The following is an 18,789-nucleotide window of genomic DNA, read 5'->3' on the forward strand; positions in this document are numbered from 1 at the left end:
TAGAAACAGCAGAAGTTGTCTGATTTGCTGTCAGTGGATGTGTACCTCCCCCACATGCCCCTCATGTCATCTGGTACCTCCCCCACATTCCCCTCATGTCATCTGGTACCTCCCCCACATTCCCCTCATGTCATCTGGTACCTCCCCCACATGCCCCTCATGTCATCTGGTACCTCCCCCATATGCACGTCATGTCATCTGGTACCTCCCCCACATGCCCCTCATGTCATCTGGTACCTCCCCCACATGCCCCTCATGTCATCTGGTACCTCCCCCATATGCACGTCATGTCATCTGGTACCTCCCCCACATTCCCCTCATGTCATCTGGTACCTCCCCCATGCCCCTCATGTCATCTGGTACCTCCCCCACATGCCCCTCATGTCATCTGGGTACCTCCCCCACATGCCCGTCATGTCATCGGGTACCTCCCCACATGCCCGTCATGTCATCTGGTACCTCCCCCATATGCACGTCATGTCATCTGGTACCTCCCCCACATGCCCCTCATGTCATCTGGTACCTCCCCTACATGCACATCATGTCATCGGGTACCTCCTCATCGGGTACCTCCCCACATGCACTTCATGTCATCGGGTGAAAGTGTGCCATTCTCAAATTGAACAATAATCTGCCGCGCTCAGTCATTTTGGCAATGAGGCAGCATGGTACATTGTACATAAAACATACATCTCTTTTTCATAAAATACAGAAAAGTTTTTATTGGGAAGGCAGATATAGCGTGGTTATAACGTGGTTATTACACATTCTCAATTCCGTCACTTTTCTTTTGAGTCGAATTCCCCGTGGGCTTGAACGAGGGCTTGAACGAGGCACCGGGGTCGCACCAAAAAATCATTTAATTTATATATATATATATAACCCTAACCCTATATATATATAACCCTAACCCTAATATATATATCCATATATGTCCATATAATAATCATGGGTTATGCCTGGTTCCAAATCGAATGCAATCAACTTTCAGTCGATGCAAATCACAGCTACACTAGAAAGTCTCAGATTTCCAATTTTGATAAACTCCCACATCTATTGGGTGAAATACGACAGTGTGCCATCGCAGCAGTACGATTTGTGACCTGTTGCCACGAGAAAAGGGCAACCAGTGAAGAACAAACACCATTGTAAGTAAAAGCCATATTTATGTTGATTTATTTTCCTTCAGTACTGTAATGACCTGACTATTTGCACATGGTTATAACACAGAACATATCCATAGTATGACATTTGAAATGTCTCCATTCCTTATAAACTTTTATGAGTGTAATTTTTACTGTTCATTTTTTATTGTTTATTTCACTTTTGTTTATAATCTACTTCACCCTTTGGGCTCCCGGGTGGCGGAGCAGTCTAAGGCACTGCATCTCAGTGACCCCGGTGCCTCGTTCCATACAGACATCCTGGATCGAATCCGGCTGTATCACAAACGGCCGTGATTGGGAGTCCCATAGGGCATCGCACAATTGGACCAGCGTCGTCCGGGTTTGGGTGGTGTAGGTAGTCATTAATAAGAATTTGTTCATAACTGACTTGCCTAGTTAAATACAAAAATAACACAAATCCCATGCCAATAAAGTCCTTTGAATTTAATTGATTTCCCAGTTCCCAGTTGTTTTGAAAGCATTAGCCCGCTTAGTTCGTTCTTGACTGTGATTGGCTGGCAGGACTGCCGTAGAGTCAGGTCATTAGCAGGCTTTCTCGGTTTCTCGAGCTCATACAAGTCAATACGCTCGTGAATGAGGATCTCCAGCTGTACACTCGGTAGTTGTCCAACGCGGGCTATTGGGTTATGTGCATGGTGGTTTCGTTCTCTTACCAATAACTCTCCAAAGGCTTTTTCGCAAGTGATGAATATTCTGAATTGCGTGGCTGAGGAGACCTGCGGCTGATACCAGTACAAACTCACAGGTTTCCATTTTCATTGGGACACTTTCTTCATCGGAGAGAGAGAGAGTCATCTTCATCGGAGAGAGAGAGAGAGTCATCTTCATCGGAGAGAGAGAGAGAGTCATCTTCATCGGAGAGAGAGAGAGAGTCATCTTCATCGGAGAGAGAGAGAGAGTCATCTTCATCGGAGAGAGAGAGAGAGTCATCTTCATCGGAGAGAGAGAGAAGTCATCTCGAAAGTGCGCGCTTTACTCTAGTGGGGAAAAGGGATATTACGGATTCTACGTGCAGTTTTTCATTCTGAGGTGAGATATTTGAATTCTTTCCTGTAAACCTTGGAACTTGCTTTAGATTTCAGTTGGATCATTTATTTACTGTCACAGTAATACGCATAGGTTTTTATGTGCACACAGAGGACGGCAGTGTGTGTGTTTGTGTGTGTGTGTGTTTCTGCGTTTGGGGAATGTTTCACTTCGTCTGCATTGTGAATTGGGTAGAAATTCAAGCACTATCCGGTTTATTTTGTTAAATACATTTTCTGCAGTGAGTTTTGATTCATATTTGGAATAGTTTTGTAATGAATGAACATAAGACCATAGGTAGGTAGGTGCTGGTACGATTTGACAAACGCAACACCCAACACACAACTCACAGTAAGCGTTACACTGTTAAACCACACTTGTTGTTTACCAAGCATGTGAGTAATAACATTGGATCTGATTCTTCTGTACAATGGCTGGTTTATGCAGATCAGATGAATTTATTGGGTTACATGTGGTGTCGGTCAACTAGAGTATTCTCTTCACGAAGCACATCACATAATGCACTTTAATGGGATTTTATTTTTTTACCATTCGTGTCAATGTTAACCTCGGCGTAGTAAGGGTACAACATAGATGATTCTACCTCATCACGGGAAGCAAGGATCAATACAGGGTCATTCTCACTGAATTCACAAAGGTATGTGATAAACATGCTCCTTGGAGTAGATGTCTGAGTTCCCGCGGGTCCCGACAAGAGATCATTGCGGCGTGGTCGAAAAATGTTCATGCTGCAGTTGAGAACCGACGGTCAGACAGACACTTTTTGGGGAAGTAAAATATTTTAGTTGTCCCGCAGATCATTTGGCAACGGCCGTCATTCTGCTCCTGTATGCGTCAGCCTGTCTACTTATTGTATTAAAAACACGTATGTGTTGCATTATTCACACTCTCTATTCACTGTTTCAAACACTCTTAGAAATGTTATAATATAATAATATAATATATGCCATTTAGCAGACGCTTTTATCCAAAGCGACTTACAGTCATGTGTGCATACATTCTACGTATAGAAACAAATGGGTTTCTATCACATGGAACCCCTAAAAGGTCGATATAGAATCCTTTTAAAGGGTTCTTTGATCAGAACCCCAAGGGTTCTTTTTCGATGTAGAACCCTGTATGGCTCCATTTATGAATTTTTTTAAATTTTTTTATTTTTTTTGCTAAGAATATAATATAATATAAAACACTTTTTTATTTATTTTTAAAGTGGATGAAAATAATACCTGCATAGTTTGGAGGTTTTATTGTCCTTATATGCGAACATAGTTTGGAAATATGCAGTGGTGGCCAGGGAGGCATCTGTTTGTTTAAAAGATGACCCATGTCAATCTTGGTACCAACTCTGGCTGACTTCTCTATAGAACAGTACAGTATGGTTTGTCTGTCTGGGTGACTTCTCTATAGAACAGTACAGTATGGGTTGTCTGGCTGACTTCTCTATAGAACAGTACAGTATGGGTTGTTGTCTGGCTGACTTCTCTATAGAACAGTACAGTATGGGTTGTCTGTCTGGCTGACTTCTCTATAGAACAGTACAGTATGGGTTGTCTGTCTGACTTCTCTATAGAACAGTACAGTATGGGTTGTCTGGCTGACTTCTCTATAGAACAGTACAGTATGGGTTGTCTGGCTGACTTCTCTATAGAACAGTACAGTATGGGTTGTCTGGCTGACTTCTCTATAGAACAGTACAGTATGGGTTGTTGTCTGGCTGACTTCTCTATAGAACAGTACAGTATGGGTTGTTGTCTGGCTGACTTCTCTATAGAACAGTACAGTATCTGGGTTATGGGTTGTCTGTCTGGCTGACTTCAGTACAGTATGGGTTGTCTGTCTGATAGAACAGTACAGTATGGGTTGTCTGACTTCTCTATAGAACAGTACAGTATGGGTTGTCTGGAACAGTACTGACTTCTCTATAGAACAGTATAGAACAGTACAGTATGGGTTGTTGTCTGGCTGACTTCTCTATAGAACAGTACAGTATGGGTTGTTGTCTGGCTGGTTCCTGAGAAGAAGAACAAAGGCGAATAAGCATGAGTTAATCTTCAGGAATACAGTATGGGTTGTTGTCTGGCTGACTTCTCTATAGAACAGTACAGTATGGGTTGTTGTCTGGCTGGTTCCTGAGAAGAAGAACAAAGGAGAATAAGCATGAGTTAATCTTCAGGAATAAACATGAGGTAATCTTCAGGAATAAACATGAGTTTATCTTCAGGAATAAACATGAGTTTATCTTCAGGAATAAACGTGAGTTAATCTTCAGGAATAAACATGAGTTAATCTTCAGGAATAAACGTGAGTTAATCTTCAGAAATAAACGTGAGTTAATCTTCAGGAATAAACGTGAGTTTATTAAGTCAAAAGATAGAATGACAACTTGCATGCAGTTGTTGTCAGCAACAACCGGAAGAGAGATCCTCTGTCTCTGATCGTTCTGGGTTACTGCCAGACTGAGCAAGACATAGATAGTGTGTTAAAAATCATGTCATGAAATAACTAGACTTTTGAATCACCATGACTTATCATACATAATGTAGATACACCATCTGTCAGCCCACTGTTCATAACATGCATTCAAGAGGTCAGCGGTCATCTACTGTAATAGTCCTCTCATCTGAATACTGAAATAAAAAGAACCATTAGCTAATTGCCAATGGCAGGCCGGATATGTAGCTCTATTTGGCATATTACATAATAACAAATAATAAGAGTTAGCTGGTTAGTGTGCAAAGTGGTTAATTAAAGTAGCTTCCTGTCTAATTTTAGCTAGCTAGCTTACGAACGGTGCTCAAATTCTAATACAACTTTATTTATCTAGCCTATAATTTATCACATGACTTTGGCTTCATATATTTGAATTAAATAATCAACTTTGCTTACCTTCAAGATTCAATATGCAGAAATCGCTACGTCATTTCCTGGTGGTTGAAGTTCTAATTAGTTTGGCCTAATTTTCATCTCCTTCAGCTGAGGAGTTGACATGTGGCTCGTGTACACTTTGAATGCTTCCCAAATGGCACCCTATTCCCTACATAGTGCACTACTGTTGACCAGGGCTGGTGGTGGGAACACCTGGAATCTCATTGGCAGAATTATGTCCTTGTGGCAGAGCAGACTATTTAAACGTCCCTAATCTTTCCATCCATGGAGGCTTGTGTGAGTGTGTGTCCTGCGTGAGTGTGTGTCCTGTGTGAGTGTGTGTCCTATGTGAGTGTGTGTGAGTGTGTGTCCTGTGTGTCCTGTGTGAGTGTGTGTCCTGTGTGAGTGTGTGTCCTGTGTGAGTGTGAGCGTGTGCAGTCTTGCACTTCGCACACATTCATACACACATGCATTTGTTTTGGCAGAGGCTGTTATGGACACAAGGGACTGAGAGAGACACCTCTGGTCCATTAGACAGGACCTCAGAGTGTGGCGTTTCATGATGTCGCTTAGTCATTTTAATTGTATGGAATGAATCCTACAGACAGGGTCACGTTTTTAAAACATCCACTGATCTCTGTATCATTTAATACCATGAAAATGTAGATTTTGTGTTATGAATCTGGGTTAAAATAAAAGATGTATTCATTGAATCTAGGCTTTATGGTGAATCTCAAGTCTCTCTGTGAGTTGTCTCATGATCTCCCTCTCACCGTGAGACACCTGGTACAACAAATACACAGGCTCTGACTTCTCTGTGTGTGTAAATCATTATGCTACTCTGAATAAAGGATATGGTGTGAGTGTGTGCCTGTCCAGTCAAAGACCCCATTGTGTAGTGAACAAGGGCTAATACTATCTCCTGGGATAGGAGACTCCAGCAGTCTTTATTTGATCTTTATTTAACTAGGCGAGTCAGTTAAGAACAAATTCTTATTTACAATGACGGCCTAGGAACAGTGGGGTTAACTGCCTGTTCAGGGGCAGAACGTCAGACTTGTACCTTGTCAGCTCAGGGATATGAACTTGCAACCTATTCGGTTACTAGTCCAACACTCTAACCACTAGGCTACCTGCTGGTTACTAGTCCAACACTCTAACCACTAGTCTACCTGCTGGTTACTAGTCCAACGCTCTAACCACTAGGCTACCTGCTGGTTACTAGTCCAACCCTTTAACCACTAGGCTACCTGCTGGTTACTAGTCCAACACTCTAACCACTAGGCTACCTGCTAGTTACTAGTCCAACACTCTAACCACTAGGCTACCTGCTGGTTACTAGTCCAACACTCTAACCACTAGGCTACCTGCTGGTTACTAGTCCAACCCTTTAACCACTAGGCTACCTGCTGGTTACTAGTCCAACCCTTTAACCACTAGGCTACCTGCTGGTTACTAGTCCAACCCTTTAACCACTAGGCTACCTGCTGGTTACTAGTCCAACACTCTAACCACTAGGCTACCTGCTGGTTACTAGTCCAACACTCTAACCACTAGGCTACCTGCTGGTTCCTAGTCCAACACTCTAACCACTAGGCTATCTGCTGGTAGCACAGACACACACACACACACACACACACACACACACACACACACACACACACACACACACACACACACACACACACACACACACACACACACACACACACACACACACACACACACACACACACACACACACACACACACACACACACACACACACACACACACACACACACAATAACATCACACACACACAATAACATCACACAATAACATCGCACACACACACTCAATAACATCGCACACACAGTCTCTCACTCAATAGCATCGCACACACACACTCAATAACATCGCACACACAGTCTCTCACTCAATAACATCGCACACACACTCAATAACATCGCACACACAGTCTCTCACTCAATAACATTGCACACACACTCAATAACATCGCACACACACTCAATAACATCGCACACAGTCTCTCACTCAATAGCATCGCACACACAGTCTCTCACTCAATAGCATCGCACACACAGTCTCTCACTCAATAGCATCGCACACACAGTCTCTCACTCAATAGCATCGCACACACAGTCTCTCACTCAATAACACAACAGTATTGTTTTTACGTATTAAAAATATAAACAGAAATATCTTATTAACGTTAGTATTCAGACCCTTTGCTATGAGACTCAAATTGTCCATAGAGCTCTGAGCCAGGATTGTGTCGATGCACAGATCTGGGGAAGGGTACCAAAACATTTCTGCAGCATTGAAGGTCCCCAAGAACACAGTGGCCTCCATCATTCAATGGAAAAGTTTGTAAATACCAAGCCTCATCCTAGAGCTGGCCGCCCGGCCAAACTGAGAAATCGATGTGAAGGACCTTGGTCAGGGAGGTGACCAAGAACCTGATGGTCACTCTGACAGAGCTCCAGAGTTCCTCTGTGGAGATGGGAGAACCTTCCAGAAGGACAACCGTGTCCCGCAGCCCTCCACCAATCAGGCCTTTATGGTAGAGTGGCCAGACGGAAGCCACTCCTCAGTAAAAGGCACATGACAGCCCACTTGGGCTGGACTCTCAGACCATGAGAAACAAGATTCTCTGGTCTGATAAAACCACGATTGAACTCTTTGACCTGAATGCCAAGCGTCACTGTTACGTACGCCTGCTACTTAACACCCTGCTACAACTCAACTCCCCATGGAGGTAAAGAGGTATGTGACTGTAGGTGGAGGTATGTGACTGTAGGTGGAGGTATGTGACTGTAGTTGGAGGTAAAGAGGTATGTGACTGTAGGTGGAGGTAAAGAGGTATCGGACTGTAGGTGGAGGTAAAGAGGTATGGGACTGTAGGTGGAGGTATAGAGGTATGTGACTGTAGGTGGAGGTATAGAGGTATGTGACTGTAGGTGGAGGTATAGAGGTATGTGACTGTAGGTGGAGGTATAGAGGTATGTGACTGTAGGTGGAGGTATGTGACTGTAGGTGGAGGTATGTGACTGTAGGTGGAGGTAAAGAGGTATGTGACTGTAGGTGGAGGTAAAGAGGTATGTGACTGTAGGTGGAGTTAAAGAGGTATGTGACTGTAGGTGGAGGTATAGAGGTATGTGACTGTAGGTGGAGGTATAGAGGTATGGGACTGTAGGTGGAGGTATAGAGCTATGTGACTGTAGGTGGAGGTATAGAGGTATGTGACTGAAGGTGGAGGTATGTGACTGTAGGTGGAGGTAAAGAGGTATGTGACTATAGATGCAGGTAAAGAGGTATGTGACTGTAGGTGGAGGTATAGAGGTATGTGACTGTAGGTGGAGGTAAAGAGGTATGTGACTGTAGGTGGAGGTATAGAGGTATGTGACTGTAGGTGGAGGTATGTGACTGTAGGTGGAGGTAAAGAGGTATGTGACTGTAGGTGGAGGTATGTGACTGTAGGTGGAGGTAAAGAGGTATGTGACTGTAGGTGGAGGTATGTGACTGTAGGTGGAGGTATAGAGGTATGTGACTGTAGGTGGAGGTAAAGAGGTATGTGACTGTAGGTGGAGGTATGTGACTGTAGGTGGAGGTAAAGAGGTATGTGACTGTAGGTGGAGGTAAAGAGGTATGTGACTGTAGGTGGAGGTATAGAGGTATGGGACTGTAGGTGGAGGTATAGAGGTATGTGACTGTAGGTGGAGATAGAGGTATGGGACTGTAGGTGGAGGTAAAGAGGTATGTGACTGTAGGTGGAGGTATAGAGGTATGTGACTGTAGGTGGAGGTATAGAGGTATGTGACTGTAGGTGGAGGTAAAGAGGTATGGGACTGTAGGTGGAGGTAAAGAGGTATGGGACTGTAGGTGGAGGTAAAGAGGTATGGGACTGTAGGGGGAGGTAAAGAGGTATGGGACTGTAGGTGGAGGTAAAGAGGTATGGGACTGTAGGTGGAGGTAAAGAGGTATGGGACTGTAGGTGGAGGTATAGAGGTATGGGACTGTAGGTGGAGGTATAGAGGTATGGGACTGTAGGTGGAGGTAAAGAGGTATGTGACTGTAGGTGGAGGTAAAGAGGTATGTGACTGTAGGTGGAGGTAAAGAGGTATGGGACTGTAGGTGGAGGTATAGAGGTATGTGACTGTAGGTGGAGGTATAGAGGTATGTGACTGTAGGTGGAGGTAAAGAGGTATGGGACTGTAGGTGGAGGTAAAGAGGTATGGGACTGTAGGTGGAGGTAGAGGTATGTGACTGTAGGTGGAGGTAAAGAGGTATGTGACTGTAGGTGGAGGTAAAGAGGTATGTGACTGTAGGTGGAGGTAAAGAGGTATGTGACTGTAGGTGGAGGTAAAGAGGTATGGGACTGTAGGTGGAGGTAAAGAGGTATGGGACTGTAGGTGGAGGTAGAGGTATGTGACTGTAGGTGGAGGTAAAGAGGTATGGGACTGTAGGTGGAGGTAAAGAGGTATGGGACTGTAGGTGGAGGTAAAGAGGTATGGGACTGTAGGTGGAGGTAAAGAGGTATGGGACTGTAGGTGGAGGTAAAGAGGTATGGGACTGTAGGTGGAGGTATAGAGGTATGGGACTGTAGGTGGAGGTATAGAGGTATGGGACTGTAGGTGGAGGTAAAGAGGTATGTGACTGTAGGTGGAGGTAAAGAGGTATGTGACTGTAGGTGGAGGTAAAGAGGTATGGGACTGTAGGTGGAGGTATAGAGGTATGTGACTGTAGGTGGAGGTATAGAGGTATGTGACTGTAGGTGGAGGTAAAGAGGTATGGGACTGTAGGTGGAGGTAAAGAGGTATGGGACTGTAGGTGGAGGTAGAGGTATGTGACTGTAGGTGGAGGTAAAGAGGTATGTGACTGTAGGTGGAGGTAAAGAGGTATGTGACTGTAGGTGGAGGTAAAGAGGTATGGGACTGTAGGTGGAGGTAAAGAGGTATGGGACTGTAGGTGGAGGTAGAGGTATGTGACTGTAGGTGGAGGTAAAGAGGTATGGGACTGTAGGTGGAGGTAAAGAGGTATGGGACTGTAGGTGGAGGTAAAGAGGTATGGGACTGTAGGTGGAGGTAAAGAGGTATGGGACTGTAGGTGGAGGTAAAGAGGTATGGGACTGTAGGTGTGATTAAGGACGACAAAGGCAGAAAATGTAGCATTTACAGGGAATTTATTCTGTCACACTGTAATATGGGGAAAAGGGGCTGGACAGAACCAAAGAAAGTAAATATCAAAGCCCCCTCTCCTATCTTACATGGTGGTGGCAGCATCATGCTGTGGGGATGTTTTTCAGCGACAGGGACTGGGAGACTAGTCAGGATCAAGGAAAAGATGAACAGAGTGAAGTATAGAGAGATCCTTGATGAAAACCTGCTCCAGAGTGCTCAGGACCTCAGACTGGGGTGAAGGTTCACCTTCCAACAGGACAGAGACCCAAAGCACACAGCCAAGACAACGCAGGAGTGGCTTCGGGACGAGTCCTTGAGTGGGCCAGCCAGAGCCCGGACTTGAACCCGATCAAACATCTCTGGAGAGAGCTGTGCAGTGACACTCCCCATCCAACCTGACAGAGCTTGAGAGGAACTGCAGAGAAGAATTAGGAGAAACTCCCCAAATACAGGTGTGCCAAGCTTGTAGCGTCATACCAAAGAAGACTCAAGGCTGTAATCGCTGACAAAGGTGCTTTAACAAAGTACTGAGTAAAGAGTCTGAATACTTATGTACATTTTAATAGATTTGCACAAATTTCTTAAAAAATGTAATTGCTTTGTCATTATGGGGTATTGTGATGTCATTATGGAGTATTGTGATGTCATTATGGAGTATTGTGATGTCATTATGGGGTATTGTGTGTAGATTGATGATTGATGATTTTAATCCATTTTAGAATGATGCTGTAATGAAATATGTGGGAAAAGTCAAGGGGTCTGAACACTTTCTGAATGCACTGTATACTCACATGGCCTCTCAGTGGGAATTAGTCAATGCAGTCATCACCAGGGTGTGTGTGTGTGTGTGTGTGTGTGTGTGTGTGTGTGTGTGTGTGTGTGTGTGTGTGTGTGTGTGTGTGTGTGTGTGTGTGTGTGTGTGTGTGTGTGTGTGTGTGTGTGTGTGTGTGTGTGTGTGTGTGTGTGTGTGTGTGTGTGTGTGTGCCTGCAGTGGAGACAGATAAGTCGGGTCATAGGGCAGTGTTGCCCTGTGGCCAATCAGAACAATACACTCTCACAGTATACACTCTCCCTGAGAGTCTCACACATTTCATGTGTGTGTGTGGAGAAATTGGTGTGAAATTAGAAATTCCTGTTTTCAGAACTAGCCTCATTATTGTTTGTCATAAAGTTTACTGTGAATGGACACACTGTGTTGTTGGGGGGTGGGTGGGGAACCAGAAACTGGGTTGGTTCATTATTTTAGGTCAATAACATGTGCCATGGTGTAGGTTTGGTTGTTTTTTTTCATCATATCCCCTGACTCTATCAGTACATTGATAATGAATGCTCTGGAGGGAGGGAGGGAGGGAGGTTGGGAGGGAGGGAGGGAGGGATCCTCAGTGTACAATATAAAGCATGCGGAATTAGGCCGATACCCACTAATGATCAAAATCCAGAAAAGAGATGTTAAAAATCCACAACCACCTAAAAGGAAGTGAACCTTCCATAACAAGCTGGTTGTGGGGCGATGCAATGCAGGTGTAGAAGCACGGAGAGAGATCACCTAAAAGGATGTGATTCCCAAACCTTCCATAATAAGCTGGTTGTGGGGCGATGCAATGCAGGTGTAGAAGCACGGAGAGAGATCACCTAAAAGGATGTGATTCCCAAACCTTCCATAATAAGCTGGTTGTGGGGCGATGCAATGCAGGTGTAGAAGCACGGAGAGAGATCACCTAAAAGGATGTGATTCCCAAACCTTCCATAACAAGCTGGTTGTGGGGCGATGCAATGCAGGTGTAGAAGCACGGAGAGAGATCACCTAAAAGGATGTGATTCCCAAACCTTCCATAATAAGCTGGTTGTGGGGCGATGCAATGCAGGTGTAGAAGCACGGAGAGAGATCACCTAAAAGGATGTGATTCCCAAACCTTCCATAACAAGCTGGTTGTGGGGCGATGCAATGCAGGTGTAGAAGCACGGAGAGAGATCACCTAAAAGGATGTGATTCCCAAACCTTCCATAATAAGCTGGTTGTGGGGCGATGCAATGCAGGTGTAGAAGCACGGAGAGAGATCACCTAAAAGGATGTGATTCCCAAACCTTCCATAATAAGCTGGTTGTGGGGCGATGCAATGCAGGTGTAGAAGCACGGAGAGAGATCACCTAAAAGGATGTGATTCCCAAACCTTCCATAACAAAGCCATCACCTACAGAGAGATGAACCTGGAGAAGAGTCCCCTAAGCAAGCTGGTCCTGGGGTTCTGTTCACAAACACAAGCAGAGCCCCAGGACAGCAACACAATTAGACCCAACCCAAAAATATAATTACTTTACACATTGGAATTGACAAAAAAACAGAACAAACTAGAATGCTATTTGGCCCTAAACAGAGAGTACACAGAAGCAGAATACCTGACCACAGTGACTGACCCAAACTTAAGGAAAGCTTTGACTATGTACAGACTCAGTGAGCATAGCCTTGCTATTGAGAAAGGCCGCCGTAGGCAGACCTGGCTCTCGAGAGAAGACAGGCTATGTGCACACTGCCCACAAAATGAGGTGTAAACTGAGCTGCACTTCTTAACCTCCTGCCCAATGTAGGACCATATTAGAGACACATATTTCCCTCAGGTTACACAGATCCACAAAGAATTTGAAAACAATTCCAATTTTGATAAACTCCCATATCTACTGGGTGAAATACCACAGTGTTACATCACAGCAGCAAGATGTGTGACCTGTTGCCACAAGAAAAGGGCAACCAGTGAAGAACAAACACCTCTGTAAATACAACCCATATTTATGTTTATTTATTTTTATGTTTTGTACTTTAACCATTTGCACATCATTACAACACTGTATGTAGACATAATTTGACATTTGGAAATTTTGTGAGTGTAATGTTTACTGTTAATTTTATTTTGTTTATTTCACTTTAGTTTATTATCTATTTCCCGTACTTTGGCAATGTAAACTGGTTCAATAACTACTTCTCAGATAGAGTTCAGTGTTGTCCGGACCTCTGGCAGTCTCTATGGGGGTGCCACAGGGTTCAATTCTCGGGCAAACTCCTTTTCTCTGTATATATCAATGATGTCACTCTTGCTGCTGGTGATTCTCTGATCCACCTCTACGCAGACGACACCATTCTGTATACTTCTGGCCCCTCTTTGGACACTGTGAAACTAAATGCATGCTCTTCAACCGATCGCTGCCTGCACCTGCCCGCCCGACTAGCATCACTACTCTGGACGGTTCTGACTTAGAATATGTGGACAACTATAAATACCTAGGTGTCTGGCTAGACTGTAAACTCTCCTTCCAGACTCACATTAAGCATCTCCCGTCCAAATTTAAATCTTAAATTGGCTTCCTATTTCGCAACAAAGCTTCCTTCACTCATGCTGCCAAACATACCCTAGTAAAACTGACCATCCTACCGATCCTTGACTTCGGCGATGTCATTTATAAAATAGCCTCCAACACTCTACTTAGCTAATTGGAGTCTATCACAGAGCCATCCGTTTTGTCACCAAATACTTATTTTCCACCATAATTTGCAAATAAATTCATGAAAAATCCTACAATGTGATTTTCTGGATTTCTTTTTCTCATTTTGTCTGTCATAGTTGAAGTGTACCTATGATGAAAATTACAGGCCTCTCTCATCTTTTTAAGTGGGAGAACTTGCACAATTGGTGGCTGACTAAATACTTTTTTGCCCCACTGCATCACTTCAGTGTAAATTGCTAAATTGTAATTACTTCGCCACTATTGGCCTATTTATTGCCTTACCTCCTTACTCCGTTTACACACACTGTATACAGATTCTTCTATTGTGTTATGGACTGTACGTTTGTTTATCCCATGTGTAACTCTGTGTAGTTTTGCTTTATCTTGGCCAGTTCGTAGTTGTAAATAAACAACTTGTTCTCAACTGGCCTACGTGGTTAAATAAAGGTGAAATAAAAAGTTGTTTCCCATGCCAATAAAGCCCGTAAATTGAAATTGAATTTCTCTCTCTAATGAATGTCACTTCTCCCTGCATCCTACCCATGAGCCTCCTCTCTCCATGTACTGTAACCATCCTCACTTACAGTAGCTCAATAACCCAAATGTTAACAAACATTTTATCTGCACAGTTCTTTCAGTAAATGTCTTTATAACATTTTACAGTGTAAATTGTTAAAAGTTGTCCTTGTACATAGACTAAGTGGAATAAAACTGAGTCTCAGCGCAATTCCGTCACGTGGAATTTCCCATATTGTAATCACAGTGAGTAGTCCATGTGATGCACCCATTCGACTGTTTCTTTTAAGTAAACAAACCTCACAGTTCTGTCTAATTGAGATGGAGAATATATTTTTTTTTTATTAACCTTTATTTAACTAGGCAAGTCAGTTAAGAACAAATTCTTATTTTCATTGACCGTCTAGGAACAGTGGGGTTAACTGCCTGTTCAGGGGCAAAACAACAGATTTTTACCTTGTCAGCTCAGGGATTATGAACCTTCCGGTTACTAGTCCAATGCTCTAACCACTAGGCTACCCTGCCACCCCAAATATAATATCGCCCTGTGTTGTTTTCATTTTTTCCAGCCTACATTTTTTTTTAAGGTCATATCAGAATAACAGATCAGAATTAATCACAAGACTATTGTTCCGAAGAGTCTCTCTCTTCTGTTTTCACTTTCAGCAATACATCACTGACAATAGGTCACCTGACCCTGTCACACCAATGGGTGACCCTGTCTTCCAAGCTCTCCATTGGTGTGTATGTGTTTCTAAACCTTCCTCTTCTTCTTCCTCCTCCCAGGACAACATGCCTCAGACGCCACTGCTGACCGGCATGATGGTCTCCAGGGGTTACAATAATAAGAACCTGTACCAGAGTCCAAACCAGACCAAGGAGGAGGGATACGGTAACGCAGGACTGTGTTACCGTGACAACGCTCTTGTGTCGGGCTCACTGGAGGCCCTCATACACCACCTGGTCCCTAGTATGGACTACTACCCTGACGTGAGTAACACTGTCTCTGTCTGTCTGTCTCTGTCTGTCTCTGTCTGTCTGTCTCTGTCTGTCTGTCTCTGTCTGTCTGTCTGTCTGTCTGTCTGTCTCTGTCTGTCTGTCTGTCTGTCTGTCTGTCTGTCTGTCTGTCTGTCTGTCTGTCTGTCTGTCTGTCTGTCTGTCTGTCTGTCTGTCTGTCTGTCTGTCTGTCTGTCTGTCTGTCTGTCTGTCTGTCTGTCTGTCTGTCTGTCTGTCTCTGACTCTGTCTCTGTCTGTCTGTCTCTGTCTGTCTGTCTCTGTCTGTCTCTGTCTGTCTGTCTCTGTATGTCTCTGTCTGTCTCTGTCTCTGTCTGTCTGTTTCTGTCTGTCTCTGTCTGCCTGTCTGTCTGTCTGTCTGTCTGTCTGTCTGTCTGTCTGTCTGTCTGTCTGTCTGTCTGTCTGTCTGTCTGTCTCTGACTCTGACTCTGACTCTGTCTGTCTCTGACTCTGTCTCTGTCTGTCTCTGTCTCTGTCTGTCTGTCTCTGTCTGTCTGTCTCTGTCTGTCTCTGTGTCTGTCTGTCTGTCTCTGTCTGTCTGTCTGTCTGTCTGTCTGTCTGTCTGTCTGTCTGTCTGTCTGTCTGTCTGTCTGTCTCTCTGTCTCTCTGTCTCTCTGTCTGTCTGTCTGTCTGTCTGTCTGTCTGTCTGTCTGTCTGTCTGTCTGTCTGTCTGTCTGTCTGTCTGTCTGTCTGTCTCTCTGTCTGTCTGTCTGTCTCTGTATGTCTCTGTCTGTCTGTTTCTGTCTGTCTGTCTGTCTGTCTGTCTGTCTGTCTGTCTGTCTGTCTGTCTGTCTGTCTGTCTGTCTGTCTGTCTGTCTGTCTGTCTGTCTGTCTGTGACTCTGTCTCTGACTCTGTCTCTGTCTCTGTCTGTCTGTCTGTCTGTCTGTCTGTCTGTCTGTCTGTCTGTCTGTCTGTCTGTCTGTCTGTCTGTCTGTCTGTCTGTCTGTCTGTCTGTCTGTCTGTCTGTCTGTTCTCTGTCTGTCTCCTCTGTCTGTCTTAATCTTCTGTCTGTCTCGTCTCTTTATCCACCCCTACTGTCTGTCTGTCTGTCTGTCTGTCTGTCTGTCTGTCTGTCTGTCTGTCTGTCTGTCTGTCTGTCTGTCTGTCTGTCTGTCTGTCTGTCTGTCTGTCTAACTCTCTCACTGTGTCTCTTTCTCATGTCTTTAACCAGTGTCCACAAAAGGAGAAAAACCACTCTGTATTCCCTTAAAGTTATTGACACCTCTCTTAATTCCTCTCCTCCGCCGCTCTCTACCTCCCTCCCTCTTTAATCTTCTCTCCACAGATGACTTACTCTTTCACCTTCCTGCTCTCCTCTCGTCTCTTTATCCACCCCTACGAGCTCATGTCCAAGGTGTGTCACCTGTGTGTGGAGCAGCAGAGACTGAGTGACCCTCACGCAGACAAGGTAACACTATACCTCCATTATACTATACTCTATTAGCTATATTATACTATACTATACTCTATTAGCTATATTATACTATACTATACTCTATTAGCTATATTATACTATACTTTATTAGCTATATTATACTATACTATACTCTATTAGCTATATTATACTAGCCCTTCGTACATCAGCTGATATCTCAAAGTGCTGTACAGAAACCCAGCCTAAAACCCCAAACAGCAAACAATGCAGGTGTAAAAGCATATTAAACTATGTTATATTGGCTATATTATATTATACTCTATTAGATATATTATACTATACTGTACTCTATTAGCTATATTATACTATACTCTATTAGCTATATTATACTATACCCTATTAGCTATATTATACTCTACTATACTCTATTAGCTATATTATACTATACTCTATTAGCTATATTATACTATACTATACTCTATTAGCTATATTATACTATACCCTATTAGCTATATTATATTATACCCTATTAGCTATATTATACTATACTATACCCTATTAGCTATATTAAACTATATTATATTGGCTATATTATACTCTACTATACTCTATTAGCTATATTATACTATACTATGCTCTATTAGATATACTATACTCTAGTAGCTATATTATACTCTACTATACTCTATTAGCTATATTATACTATACTCTATTAGCTATATTATACTATACTATACTCTATTAGCTATATTATACTATACTGTACTCTATTAGCTATATTATACTATACTCTATTAGCTATATTATACTATACTGTACTCTATTAGCTCTATTATACTATACTCTATTAGCTATATTATACTATACCCTGTTAGCTATATTATATTATACTATACCATGTTAGCTATATTATATTATACTATACTCTATTAGCTATATTATATTATACCCTATTAGCTATATTATACTATACTATACCCTATTAGCTATATTATATTATACTATACTCTATTAGCTATATTATATTATACTATACTCTATTAGCTATATTATACTATACTATTCTCTATTAGCTATATTATACTATACTATACTCTATTAGCTATATTATACTATACTATACTCTATTAGCTATATTATACTATACTATACTCTACTAGCTATATTATACTATACTATACTCTGTTAGCTATATTATACTATACTCTAATAGCTATATTATACTATACTATACTATATTAGCTATATTATACTCTACTATACTCTATTAGCTATATTATACTATACTATATTAGCTATATTATACTCTACTATACTCTATTAGCTATATTATACTATACCCTATTAGCTATATTATACTCTATTATACTCTATTAGCTATATTATACTATACTATATTAGCTATATTATACTATACTGTACTCTATTAGCTATATTATACTCTATTATACTCTATTAGCTATATTATACTATACTCTATTAGCTATATTATACTATACTGTACTCTATTAGCTATATTATACTATACTCTATTAGCTATATTATACTATACCCTATTAGCTATATTATACTCTACTATACTCTATTAGCTATATTATACTCTACTATACTCTATTAGCTATATTATACTATACCCTATTAGCTATATTATATTATACCCTATTAGCTATATTATACTATACTATACCATATTAGCTATATTAAACTATATTATATTGGCTATATTATACTCTACTATACTCTATTAGCTATATTATACTATACCCTATTAGCTATATTATGCTATACTATACCCTATTAGCTATATTAAACTATATTATATTGGCTATATTATACAATACTATACTCTAATAGCTATACTATACTATACTCTATTAGCTATATTATACTATACTATACTCTATTAGCTATATTATACTATACTATACCCTATTAGCTATATTATACAATACCCTATTAGCTATATTATACCATACTCTATTAGCTATATTATATTATACTATGCCCTATTAGCTATATTATATTATACTATACTCTATTAGCTATATTATACTATACTATACCCTATTAGCTATATTAAACTATATTATATTGGCTATATTA

At 41.9% G+C, this 18,789-nt stretch overlaps 1 protein-coding gene across 1 annotated transcript in view; it reads left to right on the forward strand.

Annotated features, from left to right (window-relative positions):
• Positions 1 to 1,697: 1,697 nt before the first annotated feature.
• The window catches only part of LOC124034964 (ras-GEF domain-containing family member 1B-A-like), a 75,693-nt gene continuing 58,601 nt past the window's right edge, over positions 1,698 to 18,789 (forward strand). The window contains exons 1-3 of the mRNA XM_046348355.1: positions 1,698 to 2,216; positions 15,083 to 15,286; positions 16,597 to 16,719. Of these exons, the coding sequence (XP_046204311.1) occupies positions 15,089 to 15,286; positions 16,597 to 16,719 (321 nt within the window). The 5' untranslated portion in view covers positions 1,698 to 2,216; positions 15,083 to 15,088. The remainder of the gene's footprint in view (positions 2,217 to 15,082; positions 15,287 to 16,596; positions 16,720 to 18,789) is intronic.

The sequence above is a fragment of the Oncorhynchus gorbuscha genome, linkage group LG05, assembly GCF_021184085.1.
Source record: "Oncorhynchus gorbuscha isolate QuinsamMale2020 ecotype Even-year linkage group LG05, OgorEven_v1.0, whole genome shotgun sequence".
NCBI classification, from domain to species: Eukaryota; Metazoa; Chordata; class Actinopteri; order Salmoniformes; family Salmonidae; genus Oncorhynchus; species Oncorhynchus gorbuscha.